The 21,868-nt window shown below is 41.2% G+C and overlaps 1 protein-coding gene across 2 annotated transcripts in view; it reads right to left on the reverse strand.

The window, feature by feature from the left end:
• The window catches only part of ITPRID2 (ITPR interacting domain containing 2), a 39,254-nt gene extending 17,392 nt beyond the window's left edge, over window positions 1–21,862 (reverse strand). Inside the window, exons 1-9 of one of the 2 annotated variants that reach the window (XM_010713534.3) lie at window positions 21,799–21,862; window positions 16,843–16,892; window positions 15,967–16,023; window positions 13,272–13,308; window positions 11,997–12,095; window positions 11,269–11,477; window positions 9,645–10,354; window positions 6,948–7,020; window positions 394–485 (exon numbers count right to left, since the gene is read on the reverse strand). In XM_010713534.3, the coding sequence (XP_010711836.1) occupies window positions 394–485; window positions 6,948–7,020; window positions 9,645–10,354; window positions 11,269–11,477; window positions 11,997–12,095; window positions 13,272–13,308; window positions 15,967–16,021 (1,275 nt within the window). In that variant the 5' untranslated portion in view covers window positions 16,022–16,023; window positions 16,843–16,892; window positions 21,799–21,862. Of the gene's footprint in view, window positions 1–393; window positions 486–6,947; window positions 7,021–9,644; window positions 10,355–11,268; window positions 11,478–11,996; window positions 12,096–13,271; window positions 13,309–15,966; window positions 16,024–16,325; window positions 16,461–16,842; window positions 16,893–21,798 lie in introns of those variants that run through there. The other variant, XM_010713533.3, reaches the window with a different exon arrangement.
• Window positions 21,863–21,868: the final 6 nt, after the last annotated feature.

Consider the following 21,868-nt stretch of genomic DNA (forward strand, 5'->3'; position numbering starts at 1 on the left):
AAAAAAAGATACAAGAAAATGAAATGAATTTCACATTTTCACTAGAAAAGTTATATTAATCACCTTAATCTCATTTCATGCACAAGAGGAATGGACTGCAGTTCTGAAACCTCAGCCAATAACAAAAGATATACCAGAAATAGCACACAGGAAATACTGAATTTAGAGCTTATTCTAGGCCCAAGTACACTCAGACTCTCCTACCAGAAAGGCTTTAAAATTTTAACACAGCATAAGGGACTGTGCAGATCCAGTTCTGAAAATGAGAAGTTTATTAGAACCTTGACTGACAGTCACAAAAGAAGCCAAACGCCAGCATACCTTCTTCCCTCCCCACAACTCTGCTCTGCCACAACAATCGACGCAATGTCAGCCACAGTATGGAAGACTTACCTGAAGCTGATTAAATGGAGAACAGTCTGTGGAAGAATCCTCAGCAAAGCCACTGCTATCTGAGTGCTGACTAGCAGTCCGTAAAAGCTGATCTGCTTAAAACAAAGCAAAACTCAACTATAGTTCATTTGCAGATCACCACCCTTTAAGCCAGTCACATTCAACATGTGCTTTCCTTTTACATCAAAATTACATTAAGTAGATAGCCCTATTCCTTTTCAAATTCCACTTTGAACAATTCATAAAAAGACCTGCTGGTTCCAATCATATGGAGTGCAAAACCTTCCCTCACACAAAGCTTTACTTGTGAAACTTTAAATAGCACTGGCAGAGGAACCTTTTTTCACACTTTTCTCTCCTGTATTGTGGAAAAACCACACTCACTGATGTTGCTACTGCTGCAGTTTTTCTTCCACCAAAACTGAATCACTGGTTAACATTCATTGGAACAGCTGCCTTTGTATTGACATGAACAGATCTGCTATCTCTCCTGATCAGAGCGATAAAGGGGTTCACTGCCAGCCCACACCACCTCATGCATCCCAAGAAAAAGAACAAGATGAGCAGAGGGCAATGCGCAGGCCTGAGAACTGCTAGAGACTGTCCCTCCCTGGTTTAGTGGCCAAACACAAAACATTTCTAACACTGACTGGCAATCAGCCAAAACACACTCCCAGCACTCATTTTGTATACTGGAGATAAGATCCTCCCTGCTTGCTCCTTTCTACACACAGGAGATAAGTGTTCTAAGAGCCTAAAAAGACACTCAAATCCTTGGAGCTACCCAAGAGTGACGTCCTCTGGTGCAGGCACTGTACCACAGAGCTCCTTGGCCAGGGGATCTCAGTACGCCCCACAGAATTGTGCCACATGGCACTGTTGCTCTTTATTGGACACAGGTTGCACTTCCAAGTGTAGGGTTTAGCTCACACCATCATGGCCATCTTGCTCAGAGTGATACCAATCCATCTCATCTCTAAACCTCAGCAAACATATAAGAGCTTGGCTACGGCATGAGACCACAGCAGCCCTCAGCCTCTACACCCCACCACCTTCTCATCCCTTCATAGCTCACTGTTCTACTCTCCGTAGCTGAAAACAGGATTTTGCCCCACATTCCTTCCACCACTTAACTGTCATCATATAATTAAACCCAGTTCACAGCTCAACGCATTGGAATGCATTGTGAAAACTGTTTTGAAACTGCTGGATATTCAGATCTAATTTTGTATTAAAATTATTAATTTTGAAGAACATTTTACCGATGCAGAAATAAAAGTCTGCATAGGCACAGAAACTGGTGAACAGCTGGTCAGGGAAACTGCCCTTTCAACTTCATCAGTGTTTTCATACAGCTTTTAGGGAGTGCCTTTCAAATTGTGCAGCTACTGTGTTATCATGTTGGCCACAATATCCTGCAATGATAAACAATTTTTTACCACAAGGCAGACATCCCCACCCAGCTCCTAGAAAAGACAATAGGAATTACTTCACTCGAACTGGCCTGGCTCTTAGCAAGCACCCAATACAATGCACCAGCTTATATACTGGCATCTGGTTTCACGTACATGAAATTTATTACTGCTCAATAAAAATACTGACCTGTCTTTCTATTTCTTTCTTAGTCATACATCTGTAAATACATACTCACACATGTACATAAACATATGTCGCTAAAAAGGAAACATCAGATATATGTACATCTCCCTAAACAATTCTCAGTCTCTTAGGGAAGAGTGTACTGAAGTCAAATCAGGGCTTTATATCATTTTCCACAGGGCTTGTAATTTACACACGTGACTTGACAGCCTTACTTGAAAGGTACTGCCACATAAATGGTCAGTCAGGACCAGAGGCACTCATACCTGCCCCAACATCATTATCCATGGCAATAAATTAGCACCACATCAATAGAATCAAACCACCTTGATGCCACCTATAGATAGGTTCCCTTAACATAGCCATCACTTCCTGTTATACAGGTACTAGGATTTTTTTTTTTAAACTATTTTAAATAAAATCAGAGAAGACATTTTTTATAAGCATGAGCAGTCTTTGCTCTACCAAATCTTTGCCTCTTGCAAATTCTCAGAATTCTCCATGATATCTCCATTTAAATGAAGTAAAAGCTTTTAACAAACAGGAATCTCTACTTCAGAAGTGAAATGATAATGTTTGGCTCCATAAAGATTGGAAATATCAATTTTCACATTGCGATACACTACTATATAGCCATATGCATCCTTCCATCAACTCCTGATCCAGAAGTACCAACCTGCTTCATGTCACCTGGATGTCTTTCAGATTCAAGCAGATGAGGGAAAAAGATTAATATTTAGTTTTTATTTTTAGAATTATAAAGTTACATTTAGATCTTGACTAAAATGCCCCCTAGCAGCAGACAATCTTAAGACGAAGAAGTGGTAACCAGCCATGGCTCCCCTCTCCTCACCCTGAATGCAGAAAACTCAGCACAAAGGCTGGAGAAAAGTGTGGGAAAACGAACCACTCAAGATGAAAAAAATAAAAGTAACAATCAAATTCCTGTCCCAGTTAAACTGAGCACAAGACACAAGTGCCCCTCGGATGATTGTTTTAAGTTGCACAAAACATCAAATATTTTTAGGCACTGAATACAAGCCAGAGCAATGTGGGTATTCAAAAATACAGCAAATATGCTGACAAAGTTCTAAGCAGAAACACATGATGAAGAAAGAGGTCTGTGGTTTACAGAACATGGAAGCACAGATTAAACAGATTAAATAATTCATCTATTCTGTATGTTGTAAAATAACATTCAGCTACCAATAGAGTGACAATTCCACAGATCCAAACAGCCCTATCAAATACTCATATGTTCCGCATCACTCTGCTGCTGACAAAGGAGGACAAATGCATGGAAAGTGCCTGTGAAAGTCTTTAACATCTACATTTCTCGTACCTATGGTATTGACAAAGCTCTAACACATTCTGATTTTTGTGTGGTTATTAATAAATTGACACTCCCAATATAGCTTTGAAGTATTCCATTCCAGGACTTAAGACCTGCTGCTCTTTTTTCCCCCCATATTGATCACACACTGCAATCCAGCACCATCAAAACCAGAAACTCTTCAAAGTCCCCAGGGATTTCTTAGCTTCTGGATACACAAACACAGATTTCTGCAGATACTAAATCTGTTCCAAATGTTTTCTTCTCAGTCTCCCATCTCCAGCCTAATTCTGGAACTGCAACCACTAAAAGGCACAAAATACAATAATATGCTGACAGGAAGTGCCAATGATCTGCTTTCTTCATTTTTAAGGACTACATTTTCAGAATTACTTACTGTTTTTGACTGCATGTGTCAGATGCTTTAAAAGAAATAGCTCTGTTAATTCAAAATTTGACAAAGCTACTGATGGTAGCAACCAAACACAAAACACAAAGCTCTGAGAATATTCTGTTCTGTATGTGTGCCTATATTTGTCTTGTCAGGAAGAATTGTTTTCCAACTAACAAGCCTTCCTTCCAGATAATTCTGCAAAAGGTGAGTGCCTTTTTTCTTCCTTAAATGCTGAACATTTAATAGCACTGTGTGTTTATAGTGCAAAGCACATGAAGCTTACTGTGTTCCTAAGAAAAGCCCCAAACCTATCTGTGAGCAAAAAGAAAAGATATACACATTTGAATTGTGCAACAACAAAGAACAGAATGCCAGTTTGGAGCATAATAAATAAACTTCAGTTCAGCACCATTTAGAAGATACAACCTAAAAAGTACATCAAGATAGTACATCACTATGATTCAGAATTCTTTGCATCTCCGTAACATTTTTAATAAGGACACTACTACAGCAAAATAATCATTTAGAAGCCACTCTGAAGCAACAACCCTACCACGTATAACCACAGCTATCCTGACATTAGAAATATGCTCTAATGGGGAGTCTAAGTCACAGTAGCCTCAGTGCTGTACAAGCATATGGTAATATACTCCAGAAGGTTTCTTCCAACTCAAACTATGATTCTATGAAAATCATTTTTTTCTTTTTTTTTCTCTCCTTTCTTAATTCAAATAGTTCACATCTTACTACACACACTCTTAAAATGTCTTCCAATGTGTTGTAAACACCAGGGAGAGCACCCACAGCCCATAGTGCAGAAGTAAAATTGCACTGCAAGGTTTATAACATTCTGTACTGACCAGCATTAAACTAACACTGCCGATCAACACAGAAGTACCTCTAAAGGGAAAAGAAGAAGGTACAAACTTATTCTGACAGAGGAAATATTTATCTGGAACAAACATTCGTTAGGGATGCTTATTTACAATAGAGCCAATAGCACTGAAGTGGTGAGCCTGTATGAGAATCAACAGTTGAAATCACATTGTAAATTAAGACCTGCACTTGAATTTCATGTTGACCTGATCTCTCGTTACTGCTAGCAAGAGTACAACTTCACATTCAGACAGAATAGCCAGCATTTTCAGAGAATGACCACTGACATTGGATGACTTCAAATTTGATGAGCACCTGCTGAGAAAACAGAAACCTACTTTTCGCATGAACAACCTGAAAAAATAAGTAATATTTTCATGTTTCAGATAAGCTTCCCACCACACACTTTCCTTCTGGGCAATTTCACTAAGACCTGTATATAACACCACCATACACTTTTCACATCTTCCAGGTGAAATAAAAAATTGGTCCCAAACTGATTTTAGTGAACATGCAGGCTTGCCAACAGCATCAACATCCTTGTGAGACAAGTTATCTGAGAACCCTAGGCAATACTGGCACGAGGAAAAACTCTCATTGCTAATCATTGCCAAGCACATTCATAAACAGATGGGATATACTAGCTGGGAGATAGGAGCCAGCACATCCTGCTCCTGCCACACTAGAAACCCAATGCTAGAGCTGCTCAGTACATTTCAGCAGGTATATATTGATTTAGCAGAGGGTTGTTTGTTAGGGTAATACGGTTAGGTCATGGTTGGACTCAATGATCTTTAAGGTCTTTTTCAACCTGAGTGATTCTATGACTCTATATGAGTTCTATATGGGTTTTTTTTCTTGTGTGGAGCAAGAGGAGGGTAAGATAGCTAGTGGGAACCAAAACCATAAAATTGACATTTTAGAAGAAGGAAAAATACATATGTATTTTTAATCCTCCTTGACTGCAGCTCCAAGTTCCATTAGTCACCTTTCTCTGAAAAACTGTTTCTGTAGTTGCCAAGGCAAGGGAAATAAGAGACTTGACCTGTAAAGAGTGCATCTCTGTCATGTTACCTGCACTAATCTATTACCCGAGGGCTTTAACCACAGGCAAACAATCGTCTGAAAGCATGTAATCATTAACTTTAAAAAACAGCCAAGGGGGAAATGCTGGGAACAATCAGAAATGCAGTTTCTGGTGGCCCTTCCTTCTAGCCTGTATCCATAACAGAGTGTGGTCAGACACTGGAAAGGGCTGCCTAGGGAGGTGGTGGAGTCACTGTCCCTGGAGGTGTTCAAGAAATGTTCAGATGTTGTACCAAGGAACACGGTTTAGTGGGATGTATTGGTGACAGGTGGATATTTGGACCGGATGGTCTCAGGATTGCTCTCCAACCTTAGTGATTCTGTGAGAACAGGAGATGACTTGGGTGTGCAATGCTGTGTTGCACAAAACACTGTTGAATTTGTAGCATGACATAACCCTACTAGCCGATCATCAACCTTCAGCACAGAGCCCAGAGATGCTCAACCATACCAATGCAATTCAGCTGACAGTTCACAAGACTCAGTTCATCTGCGAAAAGGCAAATGAAAATTTACGTGCCTTAAGAAAATTTCCTGTGTCTCTCTGCAAGCATCTTACATTGATAGCTATGTTTTTTGGTTTTCTTCACCAAGAAATAGCACCAAAGCTAGGTGTCTTGCTAAACACAACAATCTCTAGTTCTTTAATTGTAAATACATTTCAGAGAGCAGATCTTACTTTCCAACTTTGGGTAAGGGCCAGTAATAGTCAAAATTAAACATCAGTCTTTTCCCTCTTTCAAAACCATAAATTATAAATAACAATTAGAGATGAAAACATATGTGAGCCACAAGAGCCAGTGCACATTTTGTAACATGAAGGAATACAATTTCCATGTGCTTACTAGTCTTCTCTGCAGACAGCCTTCAGATAGAGCAGTAGCACACTGGCAAAGGCTAAGCATATCATGAAATTTAGGTTTAAAACAATATAATTTTAGTTTAAATGGATATCTTAAATTACAGGATTTGCTAGAGGAAAAAAAAATCTCATAAAATCTGAATTAACATTTCTGCTTTTCCAAGCTATCATCAATGGCACAAAAGTACAAACAGGCAGTGAGGTTACAGCACTGTCATCTTGCCTGTAATTTGGTTGCCACTTCGCAGTTCTGTGATTTAACTGAAAAGGAAACCCAGAGCTTTTTTTTTTTTTTATTCTGGAGAGAAGAGAAATTTTAGAAGTTTTAAATGCATGAATCAGCATTTCAAATAGGGAAGGAATCTCAACAGATTGCTGTCTCCTAGAAGTTGAAGTCTACTCACCTTTCCTTGACTTGGTCACTGCCAGTTGATGAGAAGCTGGAACGTGTGGTAGATCCCCCTCTGTACTCTGGATCTATTGAGAAGAGGAGAGGAATATTTTGTGAGGCCAACTGGGTTATGTTCCTGTGCTACTCCAGGCTTCCCCACATTACTGCTTGTGGAAATACATCTTATGTATTCCTGTACAAAACAGGAAGATAACATGCAAAGTCATGCAGATTTCAACTGGGAAACATAAAACTACATTAAAATTAATCCCATTACTTAATCGCTTTGTAAAACAGCATTATTAAGAAAGCATTTCTTTGACAGCCATTCAAATGATGAAAGGAATACGCCTAAAATTTAAACAGGAAAGCCTTTGTTTCGCTCAAAAGCTATCATACACTTTCTGTTGTCTGTGCAACAGAAAAAATCCTCATGGTTCGCATAAAAGCTTACATGCTCAGAACCCCTAACACTCCCTCCTAACAAGCTGCCTATCTATTTTCAAAATTAATGACATTTTCCTTTTCAATTTTGATAAAGTTAAAAATGCAAAATCAGCACACTAACAGTTTGAAGCCCAAATTAGTATTTGGCTAAAGGAGAAACTCTGTATCGAAATCATGTGTATAGCAGCCACAAGAGTGCATTCTCTCAATGACAAGGATTTTGAGAAGTACTTGGCCTGAACTTTTCACTGTTAATAAGTGAACAGCATTACTCTTATATAATAAAACAAGAGACTTCTATTCCTTTAGGAGACAAAGACTGGATTATGAAAGAGCTAAATGATTACTTTGACAAAGGCAGGGGAGCATAGGAAGAGTTCATCATTTAAGTTTAGGAAAAATACGTATGTCTTTAACTAAAAAACATACAAAACCACCCATACAAAGCCTACCAAAGAAAAAAACAACACCAAAAGCAGGAACAGTAAGTAATCTTACAAGCCCTTTTGATCAGACTAGCCGTTCCGGAAAGATATCTTGATTTTCTTAAACCTTCTGGTTTCCAATGGCTAAATTTGCCACCCTCAACCCAGCAAGCCTCTTCTTATCTAAAATCCTTCCACCTCCTGTCCTTTGTTGGCGATAGCATCCCAACAAGTGCGTAGAGAACTTGTCCTGCCCCATCCCTTCAGCCAATATTGATGCTGGTAAGCGACCTTCGTGCTCTAATTGGTCATCTCAGGAGAGGGAGTCTGGGGGAAATCCTGCCCTGACTCACTCCCACAGTAGCTATCTTCCCAGCAACAGACTTCCTAATGGCACGCAAACTTCCAAGGCATTCATAAACATGCAAAGAGTTTCCTTGATATATCTGTCATCTTTCTCATGCATATCAAGCTGAGAAAACTTTGGAAGGAGTTATTTTCAGTTCTAATACAGTGTATTGTTCATTAGACTCTGCTTAAGAGACGTACAAAAATAAAATCAAGCTGCCAAGTATTGTTCTAGAGATTTTGTAATAAAACTGAATCTCTCTACCAGTTAATGTGTATGTACTAGGTTGCATAAACAAAAATTCACCACAACTCCAACCCACATCATATGTCATCATGCCAGAACAGCTGTGTTTATGGACTGGCATCATTGCAAAGTGTGTCACCCAAAACTTTGCAAATGCATTGCATATAGCTTATGCAGAATTTGGTAAGTATTCTTCACAGCCCTTTATAGCCCAATTTATTCTGAAAAAAAATATATATACCCTTTTGTTTTTAAAAATAGTTACTTTGCCTAAGAATGACAAAATATGGATTTCTCCTCTAGTATACATGAAACCAGTTATCAAGAACTCAGCAAAATGCACTGCCATTCAGACCCCTCCCATTGTGCCAACACAAGTATCTATGCAGCTACACAACAAGCTGTGCCAAGGAAATTATCTAGCTGAAAACTACCCCAGGAAAAATAAATCAAGATACACAGGACTTCTTTTCCTCCCCTCAGTTGGATCAATCCTTTGTTCTTGTTCAGTAGAAGGCCACATGTGTGGGTGACGGCACACAGATGCAAACAAACGGCAGGAACTACAAGACACTGGATTATTTCTTTCCCCTCAATAAGCACCTTCATTTATAACATCGATTGATCTAGAAGAGATTCAAAAGCCTGCAGTGCCAAGATAACACTAGATACAATATCTTCTAAGTGATCAGTTTGTTTTTCTTTGTAAAACTCTGGAAGTTTCCTATTGCCAGTTTTCTTCACTCATTCCAGCAAAGAAGTCACAATCCTTCATTTACACATCTACTTCACATACATGAAAACGTTAGCTTCTGGATTGTTAACAGGCATGCCAAAAAGCATCCACAAAATAATTTGCTAATTTAAGGGAGATCTCGCAATCCAATCAGTGAGTCTATGCAAAAATAAACTATTAAATTTGAATTTGTGGGCTGCACATTCACTAGCCTAGTCAACAAACTACTTCTAGGAACCTAGGAATTAGAATCCCTTTGAGACAATGAAAAAAAGGAGAAAATTTATGCCGACTCAAGAACAACAACATCATCGCTATCAACAACACTTCAATAAAAGGAGCAACTAGAGCAACCTACAAAGAGAAAGCAACAACTGTCCTACCATTCAGAGAATGTAAAGCATCCCTGGAGAAAACACTAACTACACAGGAGAAAATATTCCTCTACTGGCAGCCAGCAAGCTATGTAAACTGTACCCAAAAACAAAGTCATATATTTCCACCTACCTCTTCCATCTCAAAGGAGTCCTTCTGTTGAAGCATTAGATTCATTACAGAGGGGTTGGCAAGAGGCGTGCAGGGTTCCCTACCCACTGATGCCACAGGTGGCCTTTGTGCTGGGGCACCACTTTCAGACGTGGTGTTGTTAGGTAAGTTGGGACTGCTGCTGAGGCTGGAAGGGTCCAAAAGACCAGACTCTTCACATTGTCTGTCCTGGGGGCTTACCAGCCTGCTGCTTTGCACATCTGCCACACACACAGTATTCTCATGCTTATCATCAGTTCCAGCAGGCACGATCTCAAGTCTGTGAGTGTCTGTAGCATTTGACTGACTACTGGCTACCTCCTCCTTTACCGTAGCCAGAAAAGTGGGAGAGTCTTTCTTTTTGGAGAATTTTGGCAACTTAGAGTCATTTTTAGCATCATTTTCCTCACTCTCTATCTCAACTGGACCTTTTCCTTTTTCAACAGGTGAAGGCGTTGAGCAGCCGCTACTATCAGCCTGCTGTGCACTGCAAAGATTAAGCTTGGACAAGGTCTTCATTAACCGACTGGCTGTATTGCTGCGATTTAAGGGAGGAGGGCTGGATGCTTCTTTGCTGGAAGACACTGAATTCATGCTACCAATTTTTTGCAGAGGAGTCCCAGAGACTTGAGAATACAAAGACGAAAAAGCATTGGCCACAGTAGTAAGCACTTCAATCTGGCGAAAACGACCTGCACAAGAACAAAATATGAGACAGAGTTTAAGAGGACCTTTGGTGTCATTACAGCTCAGAACTGCTGATCCATTTCTACACAATTGTTCAAATTGTGACAACTCTTTTCCTCATATCTGAAGCGGGAGTCTTCATCGTAACTGGTGCCTGCCCACCCCATCAAATCTCCCTCTACTTATATCAAGTCTAGAGATGAACACCGTCTAGTTCTATAACCTGAAAGGGATGTTGCACAGTACAGAGAAATGGTAAAGAAAACTTTGCAAAAATCTCTAGTAAATGCACAAGGAGAACAGCACAAAAAGCATTTACAAGTAAAACTAAAAAACAGACATGCAACTGCAATTTACAAAGTACCATCAGGAAAAGGTATGCTTGTAGATGGACAGAGCAGTTCCAGTAAAATAGGACATTTCAGCTATGCCCTCGTTTCAGAAATACTTGTTCCTGACCTAACAAAGACCCTGTCCAAGTCAACAGCAATACTGGCACAGACTTCAGCAACTACAGAAGTAGGTCACTGCCGACAGCTTTCACAACTCTCACTCGATTCTAAAGAACACATGAAAAAGACAGATATTGCTATTTGTTTCATTTCCATGCTCTAAAGCTGTAACAGAAGACAAGCATAGAAGAAAGCAACAAGAAAGATACAAAATAGAAGGCAATGCACATCTTACAGGATGCTTTTTATTTCTTCTCTCCCCTATAGATCATCTTCTCATCCAAGGTGAACATCAGCAGTCATCTCTTCCACATTTAAAAACCACACGAGTCTCATTATGGATTCTGAATGGAATTTGGCCTTTAGATGGTACAGGGTTTTTGCCGTAACACTAGATATGATACCTTCACCTGAGGTTGTTTACATAGTTAAAAATGTTAAAAACTTTGCTTCAAAAACATACTTACTTGTCAAAGCAAAATTTGGATTTTCCACTTCCATGCGTTGCATCTGGGCATTCAAAAACACTTTGATATCTATCCCTCTGGCAAATGATGATGAGTTAAAAAATCTTGCTGGAATTTTTGAAGCAATATCTGGTTCATCTCTTCCAAATCCAAGGTTATAGAGCACTTCTTCAGGATCTTCTTCATAAAGCTCCAGTAACTCAGAAACACTAGACAAACAAGATGTTTATTGTCTGTGCATCTCCTTTTAGGACACAGTGCCTTCTGTCCAACTTCAGATCAGCCCGCTAGCCAGCTTTGTCTATTGAACTTTTGACTCTTACAGCTCAGTCTACTTAAGGAAATAATTCTGGAGATATCTGCATCTCAAGTTTTGGTTCACACCACCAGAGACACAAGCCCAGACACAGCTCAGATCCAATTCCATTATTTATAAATAAAGATCTTGCACTGCAAAGCTCCAATCTTAAAATGTTATTAGGATTTCAGACATTTCTAAGGTTTAGGCTCAGGCTCATCCCTGTTTACTGCAAACCACAACAGAAAACAAATAGCAGTTTTTTAAGCAACCAAACGAAAATTCCCTTCTCAGCTACTAAATGCAACAATGGATATAAATCAAGCCAAGTCCATTTAACTCAGGAACAGAAGTAGTAAGGTTTGCCAGCAAAACAGAGCCAAATTCCACTGAACTGTGCCACGACCTTCAAAGCATAGAACTGTTTTACCTTGAAACAGTTGCACTGCTTTTTCCAGAGCCTGTAGAGTTCATACTTCTCCCCTTCTGGTGAAACTGAAGTCTCTTCTCCTTCGCCAGCATACCATTGCTGTCAACAAAGCACGGAGTACTGAGATAAACAGGTTCTGTTCAGGGATTTGATTCTCTGTCTCAGAGTAGAGCTACGTATCCAGTGCTGCTGAATTTCAGTTCCCCCATTCAGCATTATCTGGTTTATATTAGCCATGTCACTTATTGAAATACAATAGGAAAAGCGAACTCTGAGACATCTCAGTAAAAACGTATGCAGACTAAGGATTTGAAGGTGAATGAAAGCTGAGAAAACAAATCCCTGATGCCCTCAGTCAACGCTCCCTCCATGATCCCACACTTGCAAGCAAGAGAAGGGAGAAAGCCAGGTGTCAGGCTGGCCACCCTACTCTCTCCTGCCTGCCCACCACTGGCTCCAGCAGGACCACCTGGCCACAGTGCATCCCTGCCTCACACCCACTGCACCCAGCAGGTGGCTGGGGAAGCTGAAGAAGCTGCAAGCTGGAGAAAACAGAAAGAGGTATTTTCAAGAAGGACTGCAGACCAGTTTCCTTCCTGCATCTGGAAAGAATGCCAGCTAGCTCCTCCACACTCACTGGTACTTCACATCCAAATCCATATTTACATCTGGGGAGTAAGCAATCTTCCAGAATCCTGCAAATCCTAGTACCTATACAGCTGGAACAACCACTAAGAAACCCAAGATGACAGAGGATTCACCTAAGAGTGACTCAGGAGGAGCAACAAGGATGCTGCCCAAACAGGCCATGGAGTTCCAGCCAACTTGCAGCTTTTAAATACAGCATATTTTATTCAGAAGCTATCCTTAAGAAGCAGAAGCTTCTACTCTGAGAGTTTTTTCCCCACTCCCAAAGATATCTGCTCCAAAAGGTAAAGCCAGTCTTGCCTTGTAGTTCCTGAAGTGGTCAGAGACCAGCAAGCCAAAGAAGGTAATACTGTAGTTACCTACAGTTCCTTGTTTCTCTGCTTTTCCCCATCATCTCAAAAATCTACCTCACCTCTGAAGGAAGAATTTAAATCTACATTTTTTTCTGCATTTCATATTAACTGTTCACATGCTATCTGGATCTTCTCCTTCCCTCCCCTTTGTAGATAGCCATGTCCTGAACAGGCCTAAATCTAAAGTAGCGTATGTGACTTTCACTGTACTCTCTCTCTCAAACATAGATATTTCTCCAAAGTAAAGAGGGGAAAAAAAAAAAAAGATGCCTACCACGTTTCCATTTGGGTATCACTCCGCAGATGATTAGCTGTAGGGAAACAAGATGATGTTAAGCACAAACCTCTTGACAACTACACTTCCCACAACCAACATGAAAAAGTAGCCAACAAGAACTTCTATGAATACTCTCTTTCCATATAAATAGGATTGTCAAGTGTTCCTAGTTTACAACTAAGATAAAGACAGCCCAGTTTACTCAGGCAGTCCAGTCTACTCAGGCTTTGTCTAAAATACAAGCTTGCGTGGACTGTTTACTTGCTGTAATGAATCATATAAACTTGAAATTTTGCTTGCAATAATTTAGTAATTGTTGTATAAACAGACAATTTATTGCTTTGTAATCGAAGACATAACCAGCGGAAGGGTTTGTCACAGTGGAAGGAGAAGAAGAAAGTAAAGATGTGGCCACGTAAGGATTGCTCAGCTAAAAAGAGAAGAGCAGCTGGTGGCCATAGCCAGGTAACTGACACCGTGTGTGTGAGCCTCTCAACTAGCACTGTTAGCTCTGTACAGAGGACCAGGCCCTAGTTCTCTCAGCCATGCAGTCCATAAACAAAAGCTGCACCAAGTCTGTGGAACTGATGGGTCCCATCACCGTGCAAGGAGTCAAGTGGACTCAGGGAAGGCCAACCACAGAGGCCATGCACATGGTCACCAGCCTTCTGCCAGCAACTCAGCCCTTTCTGAAGCTGCAGAAGCCAGCTCCTCATGCAAGCATCCCAGGCAGCATTATTCTTCCAGAATATCAACATCCTATCAAAGCAGAGAGTTGAGCCTCAGCCTTAAATTATAGGTTCTCCCAAAGAAGCAACCCAAAATTAACAAACTCTCCACATGAGACAGGAAAGGAGAACATGTATGTTATAGCAACTCTTAGAATCAGCTACAAAAAGAGCAAAGGTATGTCAAATGCTGCTAGGAAAACCTTGCATCTGCACTCATTGCATTTTCAGGGGAAATGTCAACAACAAGGAAAACACAGGGACCTTATAACTTCCAGAGACATCAGAAAGGAACTCAAATGTATATGAAATGCAGAAGCTGAATCCTTTTTTTTTTTTAATATATTTTCATACAGTATGAAAGCAAGCCCATCTACACGCATTTAATTGTTGATTAGTTCCAGCTGCTAAACCTTGGGCTCTAACAGCCCAGTAGGGCACCAAGGTTACAGGATCCTGTCCAGTGCCCTCTCTACCATTCTTGCAAGGCTCTGGCTTGTCTCTGGGGTCAGGCAGCCAGAGATGCACAAGGGCAGGCCATTCATACCAGCCAAAGAGACCGTCTGTACGGCGAGGCACGCAGTGCTGCTCTAAGCAGCTCTGTTGTCTGTTGTTCTCTGATGGGAAGCAAAGCCCTACAGAAGCACTCGTGTCCTTACTCGTGGAAACGAACCAGCAATTCTAGCACTAAGATCTTTGTCACCTGAACAGATGGAAATGGCTGTCTGCCAGAATCGTGCTAGAGGATCTCCAAGAAAAGAAATCCTCAAGAATGATAGAGGGGGAGGGGAGCGGGAGAGGGAGATGAAATAAAAAAGTGATATGGCTTTCTAAATTGCATTCTTAGTCATACTCTCAGAATTGAGATAACTGTTAGAAATACATTTTCCCTGTGAAATCTTCACACTGCAGTGAAGCTAATAACTGGAAAAGACTAAGGGGAAAAAAATCCTATGTACTCTATTGCAGTAAGTGAATAATGTGCTGCTTCTCCGTGATTATCAGATTAAGGTTATTATCAAATTAACTGTCTTCCTCAGAAGTACCGAGTCTTTAAAAATTAGACACTGCTTCAAAATCACTGACAGTACAACTGTGAACAAAAGGGTTTTCTACTATGCAAATTCTGACACTTAGAAAACCATAGTTTAAAAAACTACTGAAAACTGAAGGCTATTTTAAAATTTATTTGTAACTGATAAAAGATAGAGCCTTACAGCTCCTATCCTGCGTACCACACTAGGAACCAGTTTGAGAGACTATTTCATGCCATTTTACTTATGGATGCTCCTGTTAAAAGCTGCTTGTTTGTGGGCACCTCTGCCTCAAGACAAACAGAGTACGGTAGCAAAAGAAGCAAAACCAAACATGTCCAGCACAAACAGCCACATCTCCTTCCCTTTAAAAAGGGGAAGAGAAAGAAAAGGAAAGGAAGCAGCTAGAGACAGAAGAGTACATAACACTGCTGATTCAAAGGTCTTACTCGGCTTTGGTAATTTTCATTTTTAAAAGCACTCAGCTCTTAATGGCTCTTGGCTGACAGAATTGCATTCCTCCTTTCAAAACCCCGCACTTGCCACTCCCAAGGGTTTCAGTGGAAGCGGTGCATGCACAACTGCCAAAAGTAACCCATGGACAAGACAAACAAGTAGGGGAAAGCACTTCTGCACAGCACCAGTGAGTGCTCAGGGCTGTGCTGCAGCTGAGGGCATAAGAATGTGAGGGCAGAAGAGAATGCAGAGTTGACTCTGACCTTCAGGTTAGACCAGCACATTTAACAACAGCAATATCCTAATGAAAAAAAGGCAAAGCTTCTTGCATTTTCCTATGTGCTCCATGCTGTTTTTTTGGCCAGCTTTATCAACTGCCTTCAAGAAGTAAAACACTGTCTTTCAAAATAAAAATCAGATGACTGAACACGATTCTTTTTTCACTAGAAAAAGTCATAATCCTGCCACACCCACCTTCAGCTCCCAGGGATAAGTCATCTTCAAAACTTCCTCCATTTCTCACCAGCATGCCTGAAAATGTACAGTTAGCCATTCAACAACTACCATGATGCAGTATTTTCTTTTCAACAGCTTAACTAAAGATACTAGCAAGACACTTCAATTAACACAACAGGATATAACTAGACCATATCTACAATCCCTGCATTACTCATACACTAAAAATGCACTAAGTAGTTAAAAAGTCACATTTAAGAACTCAGTTTTCTTCTTTGAAAGAGAACAACTTCAGCATTGCTTTATTTTTGTGTTCGGAAGCATTCCCAAGTCAGACTGCGAGCAAACCAGAGTGCAAACCTAGAGGTACTACCCACCGTATCTGCTCCTTCTGCTGATGGATTAGCCTCCAGACATTTTACCAAGGGGATTCTAAGTCTGAGTCCAGCTTAGGTATTCTCTTCTCTCTCTCTCACTATCCCAGATTAAGAGTTCAAGCAAAGACTTCAGACAAAGTCAGTAACTCCTCCACACTGTCACTAACTGCAAATTCTCACTGTACTTTGAACTTTAGTATTCAGACCTACTCAGATAGTAAAATTTTCAGGTGTGGCAACCTGAGTTATTAGACACAGATACTATCTAACACTTGCCAGCTTGGAGAGAAAATTAATAAACTCTCACATTCAGTTTTTTTTTTTTTTAGTATCTTAAAGTCTCCAGAAAGATTTGAAATTTCTTAGGCACAGCTGCTTCACAGTGAGAATAGCCCAGTAGTGTTGACTAGACTGTCCTAGCACTGATAAACTGCCAAGGTCTCAGGTGAACATATACAAGAGCATGCTTCTCAGAAAAGAAAAAAAAAAAATCCCAGTAGGTAAAGCCTTTCCTTACCCTTCAACAGTGGGTTGCTCTGCTCATCCAGGGAGGCTCCCAGAGGCGTTCTGAAACCACAGAAGAGATTAATACCAGCTTAAAAACTTGCTGCTTCATGTCCTTCCTTACAGCGTGCAACAAGCTTGTGATAGCAGCAGTTGTCCCTCCCTCCGCCCCCAGAGAACGCAAACATATGAGGACTGGCAATAACTTCCCAAGCATTCCCCAGCCCTCTGAACAAATAGGGAAAAGCAACAAAATCTGTTGATAACTGTAGTGCTGCGACACAACTCAGTGGCAAAACTTCAGGGCCAGCAGCCCTCTCTTGAGGAAAATCATGACCTCCAGGAACACCCTACAACCACGAGTATGGGGCTTTGAACAGAGAAACTCAACCCCAGTTATGTGTCCAAAGCCTTACCCGTTTTCTAAATATTTAAAACTTCTTACCATTGATTTACCTTAGGCTTTGAAGAGAGAAGTGAAAAGCTGCACTCTGCTGATCAGAAACAAGATAAAATCTTGACAACTATGTTAGCTGTCATGTCCCAAGTGCTAGTATTTTATAGACTCATTATAGATCTCATTTGGATGATCTCTGCTATCACTATTCCACTATTCCTTGAAAGTATTCCTTCCAGCAGATTTGCCAAATCTCACCATGTCCAGAATCATCAGCAGAAATCACACAACTGACAGGTCCAATCCCTTCCCATGTTCACATGAGATTTGTTGACACTCTCTGAGTATTTCTACACCTTGTATCTTAGACATGTCTAACCAGATAGACCTGTCGCCGTTAAGTAGCACTATAATGCTCAAAACCCAAAACAAACCCAGAAATATAATACCCATAAAGAAGGGAAAAGCAGACAATTTTTATGCCAATATTACATACATTTCATTTGCGTTTTTAATTAGAGAAGCACATAAACCAGACCAAGGAACTTAAAGCAAACAGTGCTCTGATACGGTATTTGTTTTGGTGTCACAGCCAAATTAAGCAAAGAAAGTTTGCACCTGCTTTCTCACAGATCTTATACTTTCCAATTCCTTTTCCCCTTCTGAAAACAGTTTAGAGTTTCCACATGCTGCCTGCTGATAGAGAGCAAGCTAATATCGGCATGTGAAGCAAAGCCAGGCCACAGTGAGAGGCCAGCTCCAGCAGCAGGAGCACCCAGGTACACCAATGTGCTGCAGGTGACAGGACAAGCCTCACAACTCAATTTTTGTATACTTTCCATGTCAGGATTTCAAAGAAGTTAGAGCAGGTTGTCTGAACCCTTTCAGCTCCAGCCAGCCCTGTGAGTGCTCTGTGACAGCACCTGTGCCCACTGCTCACACGCAGGCTGTGATAGGCACCTTCCACCTTGCCCCTCCCCTTCCAGCACCTCCACCTTTCCCATACAGAAACTCTCTGGTGGTGACTTTGTCAGCCAAGCTCAGGGCTGCACACACTGGCTGGCAGAGAGCAGTGAAAGCAATCACCAAAGCTGGCATTTTCTTTGAGAAATAAAGCTCCGTTAGCACTGCGGTGCATTGGCAGCTACAGGAAAAGCAGCTCTGTCAGCTATCCATCTGCTTCTCTGTTTGTGCTCCTGCATACATACACAGCTGCTTTGCATTTTTTTTCTTTAGGAAAAGTGCATTTAAGAATTAGGTGTAACCCAAGCTTAAACAGAGACAAGCACTGACACCCAAATACTGCAGAACAATGGCAGGAGCAGTTCTGCCTCTTGGTGCACGGCTGTTTTCCAGCAGCAGGGCCAAGAAGCCAGCTGCTGGGGCCTCTCCCCAGGCACCCCACGAAGGCGTCAGTTTAGAGGCCACTCTACACACAGAAATTCCAGAGGAAGCACTGCAGTCTCCCCATCACCTTGATGCTGAGGACACGAGGAGGGCTGGGAGCACCATAGGCCCCGGGGAGGCTAGAGCCATGGGGCTGCTTGGGCAAGGAGTCTTGCAGCTTTTCATCTGCATTCCCACGCGGCTGAGTCACCTGTTTATTATCACATTACAACAATAACTTATTGCAGCTCTGGCGCACACAGGAGCGGGATGGATCCTTGGGTGCAAGTGAGAGATGCCATGTAGGCCACGTGTCCCCCCCCCCCCAGGCCTGCCTGCTCAGCCTCCCACAGCAGCAGGACCAGGGCTCTGTGAGGTGTATAAATGCCATTTAAACCCCTCTGCTCTGAGCAGCCTGACTTGGGTAGGAGCAGTGTTTATTTTAAATATGAACCAAAAAAAAAAAAAAAAAACACACCTCTTATTTCTGAGGCATTTCAAGAACTCATTTCCTGCACATCTCCAGGACATAGTTCCTAAATACCTCTGACACCCCCTGAGCCACTGGAGGAGTTTAAACACATGGAATTAAAATAGCACACACCATACCGCTGAGTAAAGTTTCTCCATTTGTATCAGTGTAACACAAACACTTTTGTTTCCCTTCTAACCTTACAGGAGTTAAAACTAAAAACCTTTGCAAGCTTTTTTACAAGCTTAAAAATGCCTCGTCAAACCGCCAAGGAAAAAGAAAAGAAATGCCTTTCCCAAAACATGAGCAAACCAGAAGCTCTGGGTATCATCTCACATTTCTGAAGCCTCTGTAATTCTTGTCACAGTCCGGTACATCCTCGCTTTTTTGGTTTTGTTGCTGTGTTTGTTAGTTTGTTTTTAAACAATCCTACACCACGTTAAGTAGCATGGGCTATTAAGAACCCTACCCTCTTCTCCAAAGCAGATGTAACAGATACATATACCAAGCAAAAAAAAAGCCCTGAACTGTTAACATGAACATCATGGGACAGCCAGCCATTCCTTTCATCTCTATTATAACACTGTTGATGATTTTGGAAACAGACAGACAGATGCATCTTATAAACAGATCTATTTATGCAGGGGGTTGATATTACTTTTTTTGTGCTACTGCCAATTCAAAGAAAAGTGAGATTTAAGATGCACCCATTTTCCAATATACATTTCACAAAAGCTTATATAAAGTCAGACAACATGGGAGTGACTTTTCTAGAAAATACATAACAGAAAACACTTCATTTTGGTACCAGAATAGTCATCTGTGGTGATAGTTATATTTCTATTCCAGGGCAAACTCTTAAGAAAGCGATCATGTTATCACCCAACAGAAGACCAGTCTGTGAATGCTGCCCACACTTTGTAGCAAAGCTCCAAAGCAAAAGCAGTGTTATTAACAATAACTATCTGAGATGACAACAACTGCAAGTTCTCACATCTACTGTTTTCAAGCATTCTTTTTTAAACAATAATAGTATCAGTGGCACTGATCTGTCACTTTTAAAGTTGCTCTCTTTTCCTATATACATTGTTATCAAGATAAAGTCTGCTCGGGGTTTCTATACATACAGTCACTTTGCAAGAATGCTAGCTGAATAATCATTTCCCTGCACTTAACTAGCTACCGCTCCCATGTACACTATATACATAGAAACTAAATCATTCTCTAGTTTTAAAACACAGCTGTGCACAACTTCATGCAACTGGAATGGTACCTCCCACAGGTATGGACAGTATCCACATGCAATCAGAGGTAACTCCTGCTTGAATAGTTTGGTTTAAGAGATTAAAAAAAAAAAAAGCTTTATCTTTCTGAGGGGAACACAAGATTTTTCTGATACTCTCTACAACAGTAGAGCTATACTTACAGAGATTTGTGTGGAAGGGCCACAAATGGCTTCACAAACGTGCATTAACTAAAGCTTGCACCTCCATGTTAGCAAAAGGATAAAGTCACATTTTATTTCCTTACATGTAAAATATGGAAATAGAGCGCAGACCAAGACTGCCACGTTTTGTGAATCTGCTGCCACAGATGCAAACACATTCCCCAGAAGCACTGGCATCCCCTTTAAACAACAGTTGCTGAAGGACACGAATAAAACAGCAAGCTTTGAATTATCCTTCAAGATTTGCAACCATCGATTAAGGTGCTTGTGCTGACAATTTGCAGTTCTGTGCTATTTCTTAAATTCTGCACCAGAATAGAGGGCTGAGGGAAGGTTCTAGATAAAATCCTACAGATACAGAGAGAAGTGCTGCAGCGGCATTAGGAAGCACTTCTCCCTCAGGGACCTCTTCCCCCTTCACTACTCCATTTTTCCCCTCCCCACTCAAAAAAGCACCACAGATATATAACATCTTTCTTCTACTAAGCTTTTAAGGATATATTCAATCAGGTCTATTTGCAGGAAAATTTAAAAAAATCTCCCATTTTGGCTAGGAGGGCAGCCTGCCAGGGCTGGCCATCACATTTTGGGGATGCAGTATGATTCCATGCCTTTTGCTGCCAACACCCCTCCCAAGGTACAGCCTGCAGAGATTAAGAAGAAAACTATACTGTGGACATTGTGGCTATAAAGCAGTCCAGACCGCAATCACAGGAGTAAGCTCAGCTCAGCTGCTTACTGGATCAAAAGATCATAAAGGCACAGCTAATCTTAGAGGTAAATCTTTGTCTAAAGCAGTTCCAATGGAAAAAAAAAAAGAAGAGAGAAATCTTGAACTTTGTTAACTACTGGAAAGCTAAGTGTTTACTTTCCCGCATCAGAGGGATGAGCACCCTTGCAGGGTAGCAGGACAGAATAGAGAAAGAGACAGGACAAAAGTCACTACAACTGGGTTTAAAAGCATTTATGCTTTACGTGATTAAGACTGAAGAAAAAGTAATGCAGACAGCATGCTCCAAACACCCATAGCTCATTTTGTGGCAGCACCAGTCACAGACTACACATGCCCTGTCTCAAGTTAAGGAAGCCCCTCTTCGAGGAACAGAGTAGCTTCATAAATAACGCTGCCTTCCTAAGCCCAAGCTGCATTCCCCCCAGCCAGAACGCCTTCAGCCTCGCTACACGACGGGAGAAACGGTGCCCAAAGCCCGCTCCCCCATCGTGCGTGCGTTCAGCACCGCTCCCCGCAGCCCGCACCGGGACCCACCTGCAGTCCTTCAGCCATATCGCGATCTTCTCATTGGGCACGCCGTGGCCTGGGGGCAGAGCAGCGGACA

Source organism: Meleagris gallopavo, chromosome 7 (genome assembly GCF_000146605.3).
Source record: "Meleagris gallopavo isolate NT-WF06-2002-E0010 breed Aviagen turkey brand Nicholas breeding stock chromosome 7, Turkey_5.1, whole genome shotgun sequence".
NCBI lineage: Eukaryota > Metazoa > Chordata > Aves > Galliformes > Phasianidae > Meleagris > Meleagris gallopavo.